The 14,187-nt window shown below is 32.6% G+C and overlaps 2 protein-coding genes across 3 annotated transcripts; one reads left to right on the top strand and one right to left on the bottom strand.

Moving 5' to 3' along the window:
- Positions 1-1,181: 1,181 nt before the first annotated feature.
- Positions 1,182-3,696, top strand: LOC133699436 (uncharacterized). Of its 2 annotated transcripts, none has more exons than XM_062122677.1 (5): positions 1,182-1,457; positions 1,610-1,751; positions 2,305-2,375; positions 2,497-2,700; positions 3,340-3,696. In XM_062122677.1, the coding sequence occupies exons 1-5, from the start codon at positions 1,251-1,253 to the stop codon at positions 3,412-3,414; spliced, it is 699 nt and encodes a 232-aa protein (XP_061978661.1). In that variant the 5' UTR covers positions 1,182-1,250; the 3' UTR covers positions 3,415-3,696. The 2 variants fall into 2 exon arrangements, with proteins under 2 accessions (XP_061978661.1, XP_061978668.1); XM_062122684.1 differs by lacking the exon at positions 3,340-3,696 and adding an exon at positions 2,923-3,338 and having other exon boundaries at positions 1,185-1,457.
- A 3,414-nt stretch (positions 3,697-7,110) lies between these two features.
- Positions 7,111-13,408, bottom strand: LOC133679248 (uncharacterized). Its single transcript, XM_062101792.1, has 9 exons — positions 13,202-13,408; positions 12,135-12,323; positions 11,308-11,369; positions 9,868-9,927; positions 9,455-9,700; positions 9,323-9,385; positions 8,331-8,399; positions 7,550-7,595; positions 7,111-7,411 (listed from the first exon to the last, which is right to left on the bottom strand). Exons 1-9 carry the CDS (start codon positions 13,209-13,211, stop codon positions 7,341-7,343), a joined length of 816 nt encoding a protein of 271 aa, XP_061957776.1. The 5' UTR covers positions 13,212-13,408; the 3' UTR covers positions 7,111-7,340.
- Positions 13,409-14,187: the final 779 nt, after the last annotated feature.

Below are 14,187 nucleotides of genomic sequence, written 5' to 3'. Positions count from 1 at the left end.
CACAAAATAAAGAATGTTTTTTAAGGTGTTTAAGAAACTGTCTGGAAACGCGGTGCAAATCACGTTCCTAAAAAATTTAATATTTTTACTAAAATTTAATATGGTTTATATGTTTTGGATCGTTTTGATGTGTTGATGTCAGAAATGATTTTTAAAAAATAAAAAATATATTATTGGCATGCATTTCGGCACGAAAAGTTATTTGAAAAGCAACCGCTACCACACTGCCAAAAATACTCTAAAAGTGTAGCAATGATTTTTTAAAAAAAATTATTTTTAATAATAGTATATTAACGATTTAAAAAGATTAAAAAATAAAAATAAATAATTTTTAACTTAAATATAGAATGAAATTCAATGCAAAACATCTCCTTAGTCACAAGAGAGAGGAATTGTGGCATCACTGGTTTTGAACCTTAAGAATACTCATAGAATTTCATTAAAAGGTTTTGACTAAAGTGACACGCCGTTCTAATATATGTTGTGATCCATGCTATTCTATGCAAGTTGAACGGCCGACAATGAATAAAATTGTATGATCACAACTTTCATCTTTTGGGGCTGAGTCAGGACCTTATATGTATCAATATTGATATTGGTTTGTTTTTGTTTTTAATTGTTAATTATAATTATAATTATTTTTTAATTATATTTTTTAAAAATATTTCCTCAACCTTGTGCCAGACAACTTAGACCGAATAGTGAAGAAAAGCTTGGACTTGTTTTCTGGGAATTCCCAACATTCTTAGATCCACAAGCTCCCATGAATCATCAAACGACAAAAATAATTTCTTGTTGCATTAAACGCTAAATACACATGGAGCCTTCTCATATTCATCAACAGTCTGTATCAATAAGTGGTTGAATATTGAATGATGTAGATGGGAATTGCGTTTTAAACTGTTTTTTTTATAAAAAAATTATTTTTTTATGTTTTTAATTATTTTAATGTATGAATATAAAAAAAAAATTAATATATTTTTAAAACCAACAGTTACTTCCTAACACCCCATGTCCCAAGGACCCCAACTACAGCCTCAAGCTAGTTAGAAGCCGACAACCCCATGACTGAACTTAACTAGTGACGTTAACCCGCAGGGGAAATTGAAACTACAATGAAGCTTGGACCAACTAATTTAAAGCCCAGTGAAGCCCACTTGTGCAGGCTTCTCTAAGTCCAAACATAAACCCCGAACAAAGAAAATGAAAAATGCAGGGTTTTGGCACCAGGAGACTTGCTTTCGGCTGTGATGGGAGGTCCAGCTAGCAGCAGCAGCAGCGAAGAGGAAGATGCAAATTGGAAAGCAGCTATCGAATCAATAGCTGCAACTACCACTTTTGCTAACAAGGTTCTTAGCAGTACTTCTAATGGCTCAACGTCCCGTTCAGCACCCACTACAGAAGCATATGCAGAGAACTCCCAGGATTCTCGAAAGCTCAAGCACTACCAAATTAAGGCAACGCTCTCAGTTGTTTTTTTATGGTTTATTTTCCCCATTGTTTGCAGTTAAAAAAAAATAAGACTACTATTTTTATTTGGGTTTCTTGCTTCTTGCTTTTCCTTTTCTTTTCTTTTCTAATTTAAATGAGCAATAGACCTTAATGGCAGGCGCAAAAGTGTTTGGATATCATCTTGGAAAGGACTCTAGAGATGGTTAGAGATCCTGTCTCAGATAATGATCTAGATGCAAACGATGTTGGGGTAAGGTTGTTTAAGCATTCTCCCGCTGGAATTGTATTTGACCATTTAGGTGAGTTCTTCTCTTCGTATGTCGTGACTTATGTTTTTCTAGCAGTTATAATTTGGGTGCTTGTTTGATGGAGAAAAATGATGTTTGGCCCCTTTTATGTATAATTATGTATCATTTAACCTATAGCTTTGGTGATGTCAGCCAGATAGGTCAGTGATTGTTTCCTAATTTCTTGAGGTAATTTATGCTGAAAATAGATGGTGGTTATGTTGAATAATCACTGGTTCTTAGTAGTCAGAGCTTGGTTTAGATAATTAGCGAAGTAGCATTGTAGTTGTGCCAGTGCCACAAAACTGTTTTTTCTATGCAAATTTACATGGACTCATGGGGGTAATGCCTTCTTTATGGAAGTGAATCTAAATTTGGTGGCAGCCATCATAATTGAATATTTTTTCCAAGAGCTGCTAAACTAGTAGGAGTTTAGCCTGCCATTATTGAATTTTTTTGAATGATAGGAGAGATACCATTCTCCATCAGTTCACTTTGTAATGCTTTCTGTATGTGCTCTTACCACATTGTGCATGAGGACTGAAGGCTGTGTGAATGTCACCAGATGAAATTCAAGGGCCAAGAAAGAGACCACGAATCCTACCGGGACACGGTATTGATGAAAAATCAAAGAAGGTTTGTTTCTTTCACAATATGCTCTTCCATTGATGATTCCTTGATGTACTACTCTCTTTTAGCAATTCTCACCAATGCTAAGATATCCAAATTGCTCTAACAAATATTTAGCGTCCTACAGTTTAGGCATCAAATCCAGTCCATTGCTGTTGATGGGGCGGACATAATTTCTGAAGCAAGGGATGCAGAGCAAAAATCATTAGCTCAATTAGAAGCTAAAGAAGCAAAAGCAAAAGCCAAAGCCAAAAAGGAGGAAGAAAGAGTTGTAGAATTGAAACGGATCAGGGGGGAGAGATGGCTACCTTCTATTGCCAGGGAAATGCAGGTAATGTTTCAAAGGTTGAAATACTCAGTTTCTCGCTACTGATTTGTGTTCTTTCATAGTTTTGCTTCTTCTTTTTTTCCCTGTTGGACATTCTTTTCACATTGATTGATTTCATGTTTCCTACTATTTCTATTCACATGACAGAAACGATTCGTAATCTTTATATTCTTGATAGTTATTTGATCAAATTAACCAATTTGCTGTCCGGATCTCTTTTTGCAGTTAAATAAAACTTCTAGACAAGTAATCTAGACATATTCAAATGACGTTTGATGTGCTGTGTTCTGCCTTGTTACATAAACATTGCAAAGGAGTATTTGTGGCAATTTCTACTAGCAGCCCCTTCTGTGGACTGTGATTCCATCACATATGGGCAACTGTTGAGTGTCAAACTTTATGCTGGTTATTGGTCCATCAGCATGTAATGTTTGTTTGATGTGTTTTTGAGTCTTGTCTTAGGATTGCACTGTATTGCCTGCGCTTCATGCTTGTGATTTGTATCAATGCCATCCATACTTATAGGAAGAGATTTTGATGCCGATGCAATGTGTTCATCGGACTTCTCTAATTCTGTGTAAGGAAATAACAATGAAACATGACTCAACCAAAAATGTAATCTTTCAGAGTTTTCCTTTTCAGGTTCCAAGCAAAAAGATGAAAACCATAATCAAGGTTTGGGCAATCAATGAACTGGGAGTCATCAACATGAACTAATGCGATAACTATAATCTAATATCTCAAATAAACGGAACAATTCGACTTTTGGTTATTGAAGTCCCCTGTTTGAGATGATAAAATGTCCTGCCATGCTAGGGGTGCTGGAGCCGTTCGGGTTCCTGTGAGAACAAGAACACTTTGAAATGTCACTTATTTGTATAGAGTGACTATTGTCTGGTTATTTAGAGAAGAAGAGGTTTCCAAAACCCGAAGCTCATATAACTGCTTCATCAATTATTTAGTTAGTCCAGTTTATCAAGGAGTTTTAATTTCTACAAATAGAGATGCAATGTTTTAAAATGGAGTTTAGAATCATTACTAGGTGTGCCCACGATGCAGGTTCGTATTATTAATTTTTTTTTGTTGTAAAAAATAATGATTAGGTGCCGTAAGCATGTTTTAAAAAAGAAAAAAAACTATATAACTTGGGTTATAGCAGTGACAAGTCAAATTAGCTATTTTATTTTAATTAGATAATAAAAAAAATATAAAACAGTAATAAAAAGGATGAAAATTTAAAAATAAATGATCATGATAACTTGAAAAATAAACCTTTTTTCAAGAGAGGAAAAACAATATAGTTTAATAGTCAATTAAATATAAAAGGATAAAATTAAATAAAAAAGAAAAAAACAGCTTGAGTCAACTCGAGTTAGCATGATGGACTTGTAAGAGTTGAGCTTTAATTTGCCAAACTTACATCCCAAGTCATAAAAAAAAAAATTGAAAAAAACTACAAAGCTAATTATTTTAAATAAAAATTAATGTCAAATGATGAAATCAGAAAAGAAAATGAGCAAAAAAAAAGAGTTCAAACCTCATTAACTTTCAAACTTGTGACATAGTCATTAGACCGAATAAAAAAACCTCAAAACTCAATCTTAAACAAATTAAATGTTAAAGGATGAAATAAAAAAAAATCAATTATATAAAATGATAAAAAAAATAGCAATTAAAAAATAAGGATAAAAATAAAAAATTATTAGAGGGCACCTATAATTTTTTTATTGGATGATAAAATTGAAAAGAAAATAACTTTAACAAAAGGACAAATATGGCTGATTTGACAAACAACAAACAAAGAGGACAATTATACACTTTAATTGTCATGAGAAAAAAAAAAACAACACAAACAATCGATAACAGACGACAATCTAACCATTATTTATCTACACTGAGCCACACCATATAGAAAAGAGCACGACTGCGCATCTAGTGAGGCAATAAATGACTAGATTTGATCATCAGGAAGCGTCACACGCACCTCCATAATAGTGAGGGAGCCACCTTTTCGTTGGGGAACAAAAAAAATACCAAAGAAACTTTCTGTAAAAAGATTAAAAAAAGAGAGTAAAACTACCATTACAATTAACAATATCTAAATGGTACGGGGGAATCATTGTTCCTCCACACCTAAATCACTGTGGATTACAACAGTAATCCACAGTGCTTTTCCCTCTCTTTTTTCCAACTTTCCCTCTCTTTGTTTTTTTTTTTTTTGCCAAGATTGCTTTCCTTTTTTTTTTCCAACTTTGCTTTTTTTTTTCCATTTAATTTTTTTTAAAAAAATTATCTTTGTTGATTTTACTTTTTAAATATTGAGCTGGTTAAAAATTCCGCTTTATAATTTTTTTTCTTTAAAATACTGTGAATTGCTATGGTGTTTTTCCACATAGTTTTTCTATTTTATTTTTTTAAAAAAAAAAATTATATTTATCGATTTTTTTTATATTGAGCTGATTGAGAATTTAGTTTTGTAATTTTTTCTTTAAAACGTTGTTAATTGCTACAGTATTTCTCTACATGGTTTTTTTTTGTTTTTTTATGATTTTCTCTGAAATTATCTTTTTTTATTTTATTTTTTAATATTGAGCTAGTTAAAAATTACAGTTACAATATATGAAAAAAGCACTGTAACTTTCCTCGCAAATTACTGTGGATCACTACAGTGTTTTTTCTCATATGGTTTTTTTCTGTTTTGTTATGTTTTTTCTTAAAATTGTCTTTGTCAATTTTATTTTTTAAATATTAAGCTGGTTAAGAATTGCAATTACATTTAAATACAAGTTTTTCCTCACAAAACACTATGGATTGATACAGTTTTTCCTCACATGGTTTTTTTCCAATTTCTTTTGTGTTTTCTTTTTTTGTAATATTTTTTTCTAAAATTATCTTCGTCGATTTTATTTTTTTTAATATTGAGTTGGTTAGAATTTAACTTTGTAATAAAACTTAATCATGTGGAAAAAGTACTATAGCTTTCCTCATAAAACATTGTTGAAAATTACAATTACAAGTAATTACAAATAAGGTTAAATCATGTGGGGAAGCACTGTAACTTTTATCACAAAACACTATGAATTGCTACAGTGTTTTCAACATGATTTCCCCCCCTTTTTTGTGTTTATGTTTTAATATTTTTTTTAAATTGTCTCTGTCGATTTGATTTTTTTAATATTGAGCTGATTAAAATTTTAGATTTATAATTTTTTTTCTTTAAAAAACTAAATTATTGCAGTGTTTTTCCATGATTTTTTTTTATTTTTTCCAAAATTATCTTTGTCCATTTGTTTTTAATATTAAGTTGGTTAAGAATTATAATTACAATAAAGCTAAATCATATGGAGAAATCGTTATAGTTTTTCTCACAAAACACTATAGATTGCTACAGTATTTCTCTAAATGGTTTTTTATTTTATTTTATTGGGGAAAACACTATAGTTTTCCTCACAAAACATTGTCAATTGCTACAATGTTTTTTCTCATGGGTTTTTATCCTTCCAAAATTATCTTTATTGGTTTTTTCTTTAATATTAAGTTGATAGAGAATTTAGCTTTGTAATTTTTTTTGCTTTTTATTAACAGAAAAGCTAAATCATGTGGCGAAAGCACTGTATTTTTTCTCCCAAAACACTGTGGATTGCTAAAAATCATTTTATTCAGTCTCTAAGTTTTGATCACCAACACAACTTTTTTTCCGTCATGAAATATTAACTCCATCGTACCTTTAGTTTCTATTACTTATCTAGCGTTAATTCATAAATTATAACACTATTAAATATATTTATTTTATAAACCGCGACAGCGTGCCGGCATGCAACTCGTTTACAATAAAAAAATCTCTTTATCAATAATAATTTTCATACACCATTTAACTTTTTATAATTAGTTGGTAAAACATCGTGCATGCTCTGGAACAAGACAAGTTTATCACCATCTAAGCTTATTGGACAACCCAGCACCAAGTCGACAGATTTTAAGAGTAATTAGCAGTCTTGAAATGACAAAACCCTTAAAAACATGTTAAGCTACACAAATTTTCACTTAATGTAAAGCCTAACTAACATCCAGACAAGTCAAATCTACCATCTGGGTTGCAAAATTTCTCTATAATATATGATATACTTAAAATACTTTATGCTGGCATATGCTAGACAAACATGTTCAACAAAAGTGTTTGCACTCTCCAAATAAGTAGAAAACAACATGTAGTTGCTATCTTGATTTTACTATTAAAATCATCTATTTTATTACCATATAAATAAGGAATTATTGTCCACTCATTCCACCGAGTGTCATGGTTTCGGTACCATGATGATGTGATATACATCACTTATCATCATCATCATCATCATAAACCGGCAGTTGTTGTTAAGGGTATTTTGACATCGAAGGAAAAACTTGAAGACTACCTTTGTCCAAGAGAAACCACCACTTTTTTATACAACCAAGAGTCCAAAAAGCTGACATTTTGTCATTAGTTCCACAGAGCCCTGTGTTCAATTGCTTCTCTCGAGCAATGTCAAAATTTCAATAATGTGTAATGAACCGCTGAGGATGATTTAGCACAAAATGTATTGTTTACATGCAATTACCACTCAAATAATGTAGGGAAGGCGGTGAACAAAGATGAACCAACTCATCTACTGAAGCTTCTTTATCCCAGGAAATGATGGGAGAATTGCAATCAATGCATCACCATATCCAACAGGTTCTGTCAAGTTAAGCAGATTGAATGAGTACAGCCTTTTTTTTTTCTTTTTCTGTTTATATGTGAGTATAAAATACAAATGATGAAAGAAACTTGACAAAAACTCCGGTGTTGAAAAAGATTTATGAAAGGAGAACTTACCACCATCCTCTCGCAGTATTCTGATGACTTCCCCAGATATATCAGTCTGAAAAAAAAAAGAGAACAAAATAAAGGACAATGAGGAAAAAAAACAGCCTGGTCAGGTGAACCACCTGGAAACAGTCATGGCTTAGGTTCCCAACAGAACTCGCCAGAGGTCAAAAGTCACTTGAATTGAGGTTCAATCTCAAGCAATGTGACCTGGTCACAGTTCACAAGAACTGGCCAGGTTATTTTGTGAACTGGCAATCATCACTGAGAATAATATATATAGTTTACAATCTAAATCACCAAACTGAGTTTAAAAGTTTGGAGGGTGAGCCCACTGCCACTTTTATTGATATATTGTCAATACTTGCATTATATAACAACAATTTAGTATGTTCTATTTGAAAAATATATACATTTAATTATATGATTGGTCATATTTCCACAACGCAAAAAGAACCCGTGTATTTAAGATGAACACAATTTTTTACATAAAAAAATGATGAACTTCAAAGCCTCCTGGAACTTTGGCATTATAATTTAGATTACAGTGCCTGTCCAAAATTAAAAAATCATAGTAACTTTCATATTTTGTTCTTTTTCTCGACAATGTAATTTAGTATTTTCAAATTAAAATCGATAAGAAAGATTGATACTAATGCTGTAATGCAAGTAGTATAAAAATTAACATAGCAAGAAAAATAAGCATTGGGAAGCAGGGGATGCGCCCTTTGCCTTTCACATTCAGCCTGCACTAGCAAATGAAATATTCAAATCTATTTAAGAACCAAACCTCAATTGGGAGTTCACCACCAAGCTGTTCGATGAAGCATAGCACTTGACCCTCCTTTACTATTTGCTTCTGTTTCAGCAGAGGAAAATTATTAGGATTCATTGCACACTGCAAGTAGAAAGGTTATAGAAAAGGAATGGGCGGTGTAGAGTTGACTTTGAAAGCACATCAACAGAAAGATACTGACCCATAACCAAGGCAAGAGATTTTAAACCCTAAAACACCACTCCCGTAGACACCCTAAAACAGAAAAGTGCTTTACATTTTCCAGAGAGTTACTGTTGCATGTAGTTAAACTCTTGCTGTTAAAATAAAAGAGAAAAAAAAAAGAACCTCTCTCTCTAATATTCAGTTGCCGACAAGAAGATAAGGAAACGACATGAGAAGTATAATAAAAAAAGAAAACCCTGACATTCAGAATTAAAACAAAGGGTAATGTTGAAAAATTTTGATTAGCACAAATAACACTTTTAGTATGAGTTGTTTTTCTTTTTCATTTTTTTTTCCTGAAACTTTGCAAAGGCACAAAAAGAGTTAATGACCAATACAATTCTAAAACCTGTATATCTAATGTGAGTTACGAAAACCAAATTTGAAATGAAGCTATTTTATTTCTGCTCAAATTTCAATCCTATGTTCATCAAGTCCAAAGAAACAAGACAATTAAACTTTTGATGTTAAAGGATTACCAGTCATTTCTAGTAACAATTTACAAGAGAACTAAAATCAATAAATAATGAGCAATTTATTCAATGCCTGTTTAAAAAATCAAATCTATCTGTTTCCATGTTTTAGCCCAAGGATAATTACATTGCAAGCAGATAATATGCTTATTCTAAATGCTATGAAAAAACAGATAGAAAAAAGGGAATTTTCTTTATGATTCCAAGCCAACCATGTACACAGATATAAATGCAGTCAGCCATTTGACTGTTCTCTATCCTAAATTGTACATAATACAGTATTTACAACAAGACTTCATGAACTGGTACCTCTTTACACGATGGGGGTGCACGCTTTCCCTTTATGGTTCGAGATCTCCGGAAAAACCCCACCTGCACCATTTATGACTTAAGTTCCTTTGCTTAAAGAAAGTTTTGAAGCATTACAATTTAGGTTCTCACCCTTGGAGACTGCAGTATCATTAAGCCTTCATCAGCAGCTCTATCAAGAAATGATATAATCCCCCCTGAAGAAGGCTCTTGTTTGGAGATAGCTAAAGATGTAGAAACGGACCCATTGAGATCAGATGCATCAGTAGTTGTTTTCACAGTGACAGCAAGAGAAGCAGGAGGAGCAGGCAGGGGTTGATGTGTATCTTTATTTTTTTCAGTTAAATCCCTCCTCACATATAGCCGAAACCCACCAAGCTAACAATCAGTGGGGAAAGAGGAAAAAGAGGTGGAAGGAACACCGTCAGATTTTAAAATAGATATGAAGTCTTTTTATCCTCTTTAGCTAGAGAATAAGGCAAAAGAAATCCAAATTACTGTCAAGTGGTGAAAAATGGATATAGAACAGCTCATAATTTACTTACTTTCAATTCTAACTCTGCTACCGAGGTTGTATTGCATATTTCAGTGACCAGAGATTCGATCTGCAGATGAAATTTAACAGATATGTGTTTCAATTGAAAAAGAAACTTCCAACTTGGCATATTGATCCTCAGCTCAGATGCCTTGGGCATATTGACCCACATCCCAGACACTTCCTCAAACACTCCAAGCAAATAAACACATTGTCTAAATCCAGTCTATCATCAGACAAAATAGGAAGCGCCATCTGCAAATTGCAGATCAGACACCAAAATACCCTCCAAAGCCATTAGCAAACCTTTTATCAAACCCCACTCCACCGCTCTATAGATTATCCAACTATGAAAATTTACCACCGAGTCAATCAAAAAGAAACAAAGAATCATCTTGAAAGACACCTTCAGAACCATAAAATCAAGTAACCTTCTTTCAAACAAAAGCTTAGGTCCGGTTGTGGTATGTGCATTTAAAATTCAAATGGTCATGAAGAAAGCTGACAATAAGTTAATGCGTTAACATACAGCTGACAACTGATGAAATAAAACCAGTAAGAAAAAGTCATTAATCCTGACAAAGCAATGTCTTCACCACTTAAACTCGATTTGAAGAGACCAGCTTGCTTCTAACTTTGCCTTGTTTAACAAATTAAGAAGTTGAGACACAAATAAAGCAACTTTTGAGTGGCTTGCTTGCCTCATCCACAGGCTCGATAGTAAACCACTAAAAATGGGGAAAAGGTATAGAAGAACTTGTTCGATTGCATAACACCAATCCACAATGCCTGAATTCCAACTTGACAGCATTAGGCAACATGAATTTTTTTTCCTTCCATTCTTTGTATGAATAAACAGAAGTAAGATATTAGGTTGCAAATTGCAGCAATTATCTGGCGTGCATTTGATTATACAAAATCTCTTTGCGAAAGTTAAAATAACAATGAACCATCTATCTGGTGCATTCATGTGTGCTATTTATCAGCACTTGATAAAAAGGGTAAGAAAAAAAAATTGGAAAAGTCTACATGAAAAGAAAATTATATAAAACAACCTTATAAACTGACAAGGCAAGTGATGTATGGTGTTATCTTTTGCCATACAAGTATGATATGACATCATTACATTAAACAGTGTATCTATCAGTAAGATTTTACAGTACACATTATTTTTATTTATTTATTGCAATTTTTGTGTTTTTCATCAATGCCATTTGAAGCACAAATTTGCTCTACCACATCCAATTCAAAAAGAACAGGAATGATTAACCATGCAAGCATAGGCTCAGAACAAACACATTGAAAGAAATACAAACAATCTTTTGTAGCTGAGTATGAGTGGATGACTTACAAACTTATGAATATCTGTTATAAACAATAACTATTCAACTTAACGGGAGAAAAAGATACATTAGCTAGATTTCATGCAACACCAAGACGAGGTACTCACCTCAGATGAATTTGGAATAAGTTGGCTTGTCAAACCTGATGATTTGGTCTCTTTAGTAGTCACTACAAAAAAAAAACCTGGAATATAATGAGCGGCTGAAAAATATAAAATTTTCAATCAATCATCAATAAATAAAAGAGATTTCGAACTATTTTCAATTGTTATACTTTCAATTGCTCAAGAAATCAGGATTTCTATAGACTGGAAAGAAAAACTCAACAATACTAAAATAACATGCTCAAGAGGATGTACCAGGGCATTCCAAATTTTATTAAACTTACTCTAGGGAATAAAGGCAAGTTATATCATCTCTGAAGAATAAAATTTATAATCCTATGCTCTGGCTCGGAAGATCAAGTGTAGCTTGAAAATTTTTATGGAAGACATTTCACAAACCACTTAATAAATTATGGATGAAAACTGTTTTCTAAGAAATTGAGCAGCACAAATACTGTGGAAAATTATGGATGACATGAAAAAAAATTGTTCTTGCATGTTCTTTTTCCTCCAAAAATATTTTTTTCTGATCGTTGTTTGTAAATAAAGCTGCATGATAATGTTAGGAAAAGGAGGATCTGTCAGACAGTATTCCACAAGCCATCCATCTACCAGTTGGTGAAGTTCTTTTGAGTAACATAGGGTTTGAATTCAAAGAGAGGAGAGAACAATTAGATAACAACCAACTTTTAGATTTAACTTAACTTTAAAATGAAAAAAAAAGGGAGGGGGGGGGGGGGTTTCAATGGAACTTTTATCACTAAAACTGGGGGGCCTATTAACCTAAACAAGAGTGTATCTTTGACAGATATACCAATAAAAACACTCACACTCAGTTTCCGAAGCGGAACCACGACACCTGAATGCTTCTCTTGATTTATGTGAGATAGCCACACCTGCATGTTGCAGTCGTCCCCTACCCTTCCACGCTATTAAACCACTTTGTTTCTGTAGATTAACAACTGTTGCTCTACCAAAATCCAACTTTGAGAGCTTCATATTTGAAGCTCCTAAGCTACCTGTACGAATCAAAAGTGACAAAAGAAGGTCAAAATATTTTTCCAGCACACTTCAGAATAACATCAGAAGAACAAAAATCATGTCACCATCGTAAGTATGAATTCTATGCTAGGCCCACAATCATTTAATTCTTACCCATCCTTTAATGAGGCAACAAATGAGATAAATATTTACTTTCATTCTTGTTTGACAAGATGGCACACAAACATATACGATCCATTGTAGAGTCATTATAAGAAAAAAAAAATTGTTTACAGAATCAGATACAGCGCATTTTCCATGTTATTTATCCGTCCCTTGGGATACCAAGCCCGAAGCTTTAAAGATGTTCAACAATGTGTTTCTCCCATTTGCGGCATGCTTGAAATTTGGCACTAGAAAGAGCGGGAGTGCACTTAAATGAATGCCAATTAAGTGATAAAGTAGAAATAACTCTATCTACAAGTTAAATCACAGTCTGCAATATGAAATAATCAAAATAACATTCAAATGTACCAATATTTGTTAAAATGAAATTAACATTTCGAGTTGGATTCCTACACAAGAAAGATTCACACAAATCATAAAACTTTTCGAGGTTTCGTTCTGATTTTATCATGAAAGAACTTGAAAAGAAGAAAAAGGTTCAAACTTGCATTAATCCCAACACCTAACAATAAAAATGGTATAGCCCATGAGAATATCAAAGTATAGAGGGATAACAACTCATAACAACAAGCATTGAATCCCTTTAAAACAAAAACTAAACCGCTCCATAACGAAAAGCAATCTCGGCAAAACACACATTACAATAACTTCAAACGTATTCATATTTTAAAAAGAAAAAAATCATAATTTTCTATGTAAATATAGGAAGAGATGGGGAGGAGGGACTTACAAGAAGCCATTGAAAGATGAAAGGTTTGAAGAAAGGGGAGGAGAGGAAAGTAATGGTAGTGAATGAAGAGTCCAAAACTGAGCAAAACCCAGTTCCAATCTATTCTTAAATATTTTCGGAAAGAAACACAGATTGTGTGTGATGTGTGATGCAGGCAGTCGTCTTCTGCTGCTGTGTCACTTTGTGCGTGTGTGTCTACAGGTTACTAGTCCTGCGGCTATTGAGCCACCAAAAAAAGGAGAGACTCGTCGTTTACGTTCCATAAATTTTATGACAGGTGGAAATGAGACTGCGAGTGAACAAGACAGCTGTAAAATATTATTGGATGAGCTGTGCCTCCATTTTTCTTTTTTCTTTCTTTTTTTTTCTCTTTTTTAAAAATCAGCCATTTTTTTCACATTAATTATTACAAAAGGCTAAAATAACTTAGTGTTTCACTGTACAAATTATACAGTGAAACTACTACTTTGCTCCTGATTGGCAAAATCAGTTGGTATTAGATTAGAAGTAGAGAAGTATTTTTCCATGAGATTTGTTAGTCATTACAAAAAAAAAAAAATAAGGTTAAATTATCTTTTTGTAGTTTTATTGTGTAATGTAATTAATTTATTATCTTTAATAGCAAAAAATAATAAACTCGGGTGAAGGAGCTTTTTAAGTCTTTTAGTTAATTTTAAAACAGTTCAATTATGTTATTGCCTTTAAAATTTAAATTTTTTTGCCTTGGCTTGTGAGTGAGAGGTTCTTTGATCTTTTACATTTAGTTATTTAATAATTACGAGGTATTATTAGAGATAACAAAGTAATTTTATAAATATAAAAAATAAAAAATAAAATCAGAAGCACATGAGCATGTCTTGCTAGTTTTGGACAACACATGTGGGTGTTGTTCGATGACTAAAACTAAAAGTGATTATGTTTTATTCGGTTTGATTTTTATCTAAAAAATAATCAAACCGGTTTTTTTAAAAAAAAATCAAACCGAA

This window comes from Populus nigra, chromosome 1 (assembly GCF_951802175.1).
Source record: "Populus nigra chromosome 1, ddPopNigr1.1, whole genome shotgun sequence".
Lineage (NCBI taxonomy): Eukaryota > Viridiplantae > Streptophyta > Magnoliopsida > Malpighiales > Salicaceae > Populus > Populus nigra.
This window is presented reverse-complemented; position numbering and strand designations above follow the sequence as displayed.

Excerpts from the sequence above, each read along its gene's own strand:
- LOC133699436 (XM_062122677.1), top strand. The coding sequence starts at position 1,251 with ATGGGAGGTCCAGCTAGCAGCAGCAGCAGCGAAGAGGAAGATGCAAAT. Across the intron at positions 1,458-1,609 it reads TCAAGCACTACCAAATTAAG|GCGCAAAAGTGTTTGGATAT; the intron begins GCAACGCTCTCA and ends CCTTAATGGCAG. Across the intron at positions 1,752-2,304 it reads AATTGTATTTGACCATTTAG|ATGAAATTCAAGGGCCAAGA; the intron begins GTGAGTTCTTCT and ends GAATGTCACCAG.
- LOC133679248 (XM_062101792.1), bottom strand. Across the intron at positions 11,370-12,134 it reads TTCCGCTTCGGAAACTGAGT|TGACTACTAAAGAGACCAAA; the intron begins GTGAGTGTTTTT and ends TTTTTTTTGTAG. Across the intron at positions 9,928-11,307 it reads TTATTCCAAATTCATCTGAG|ATCGAATCTCTGGTCACTGA; the intron begins GTGAGTACCTCG and ends TTTCATCTGCAG.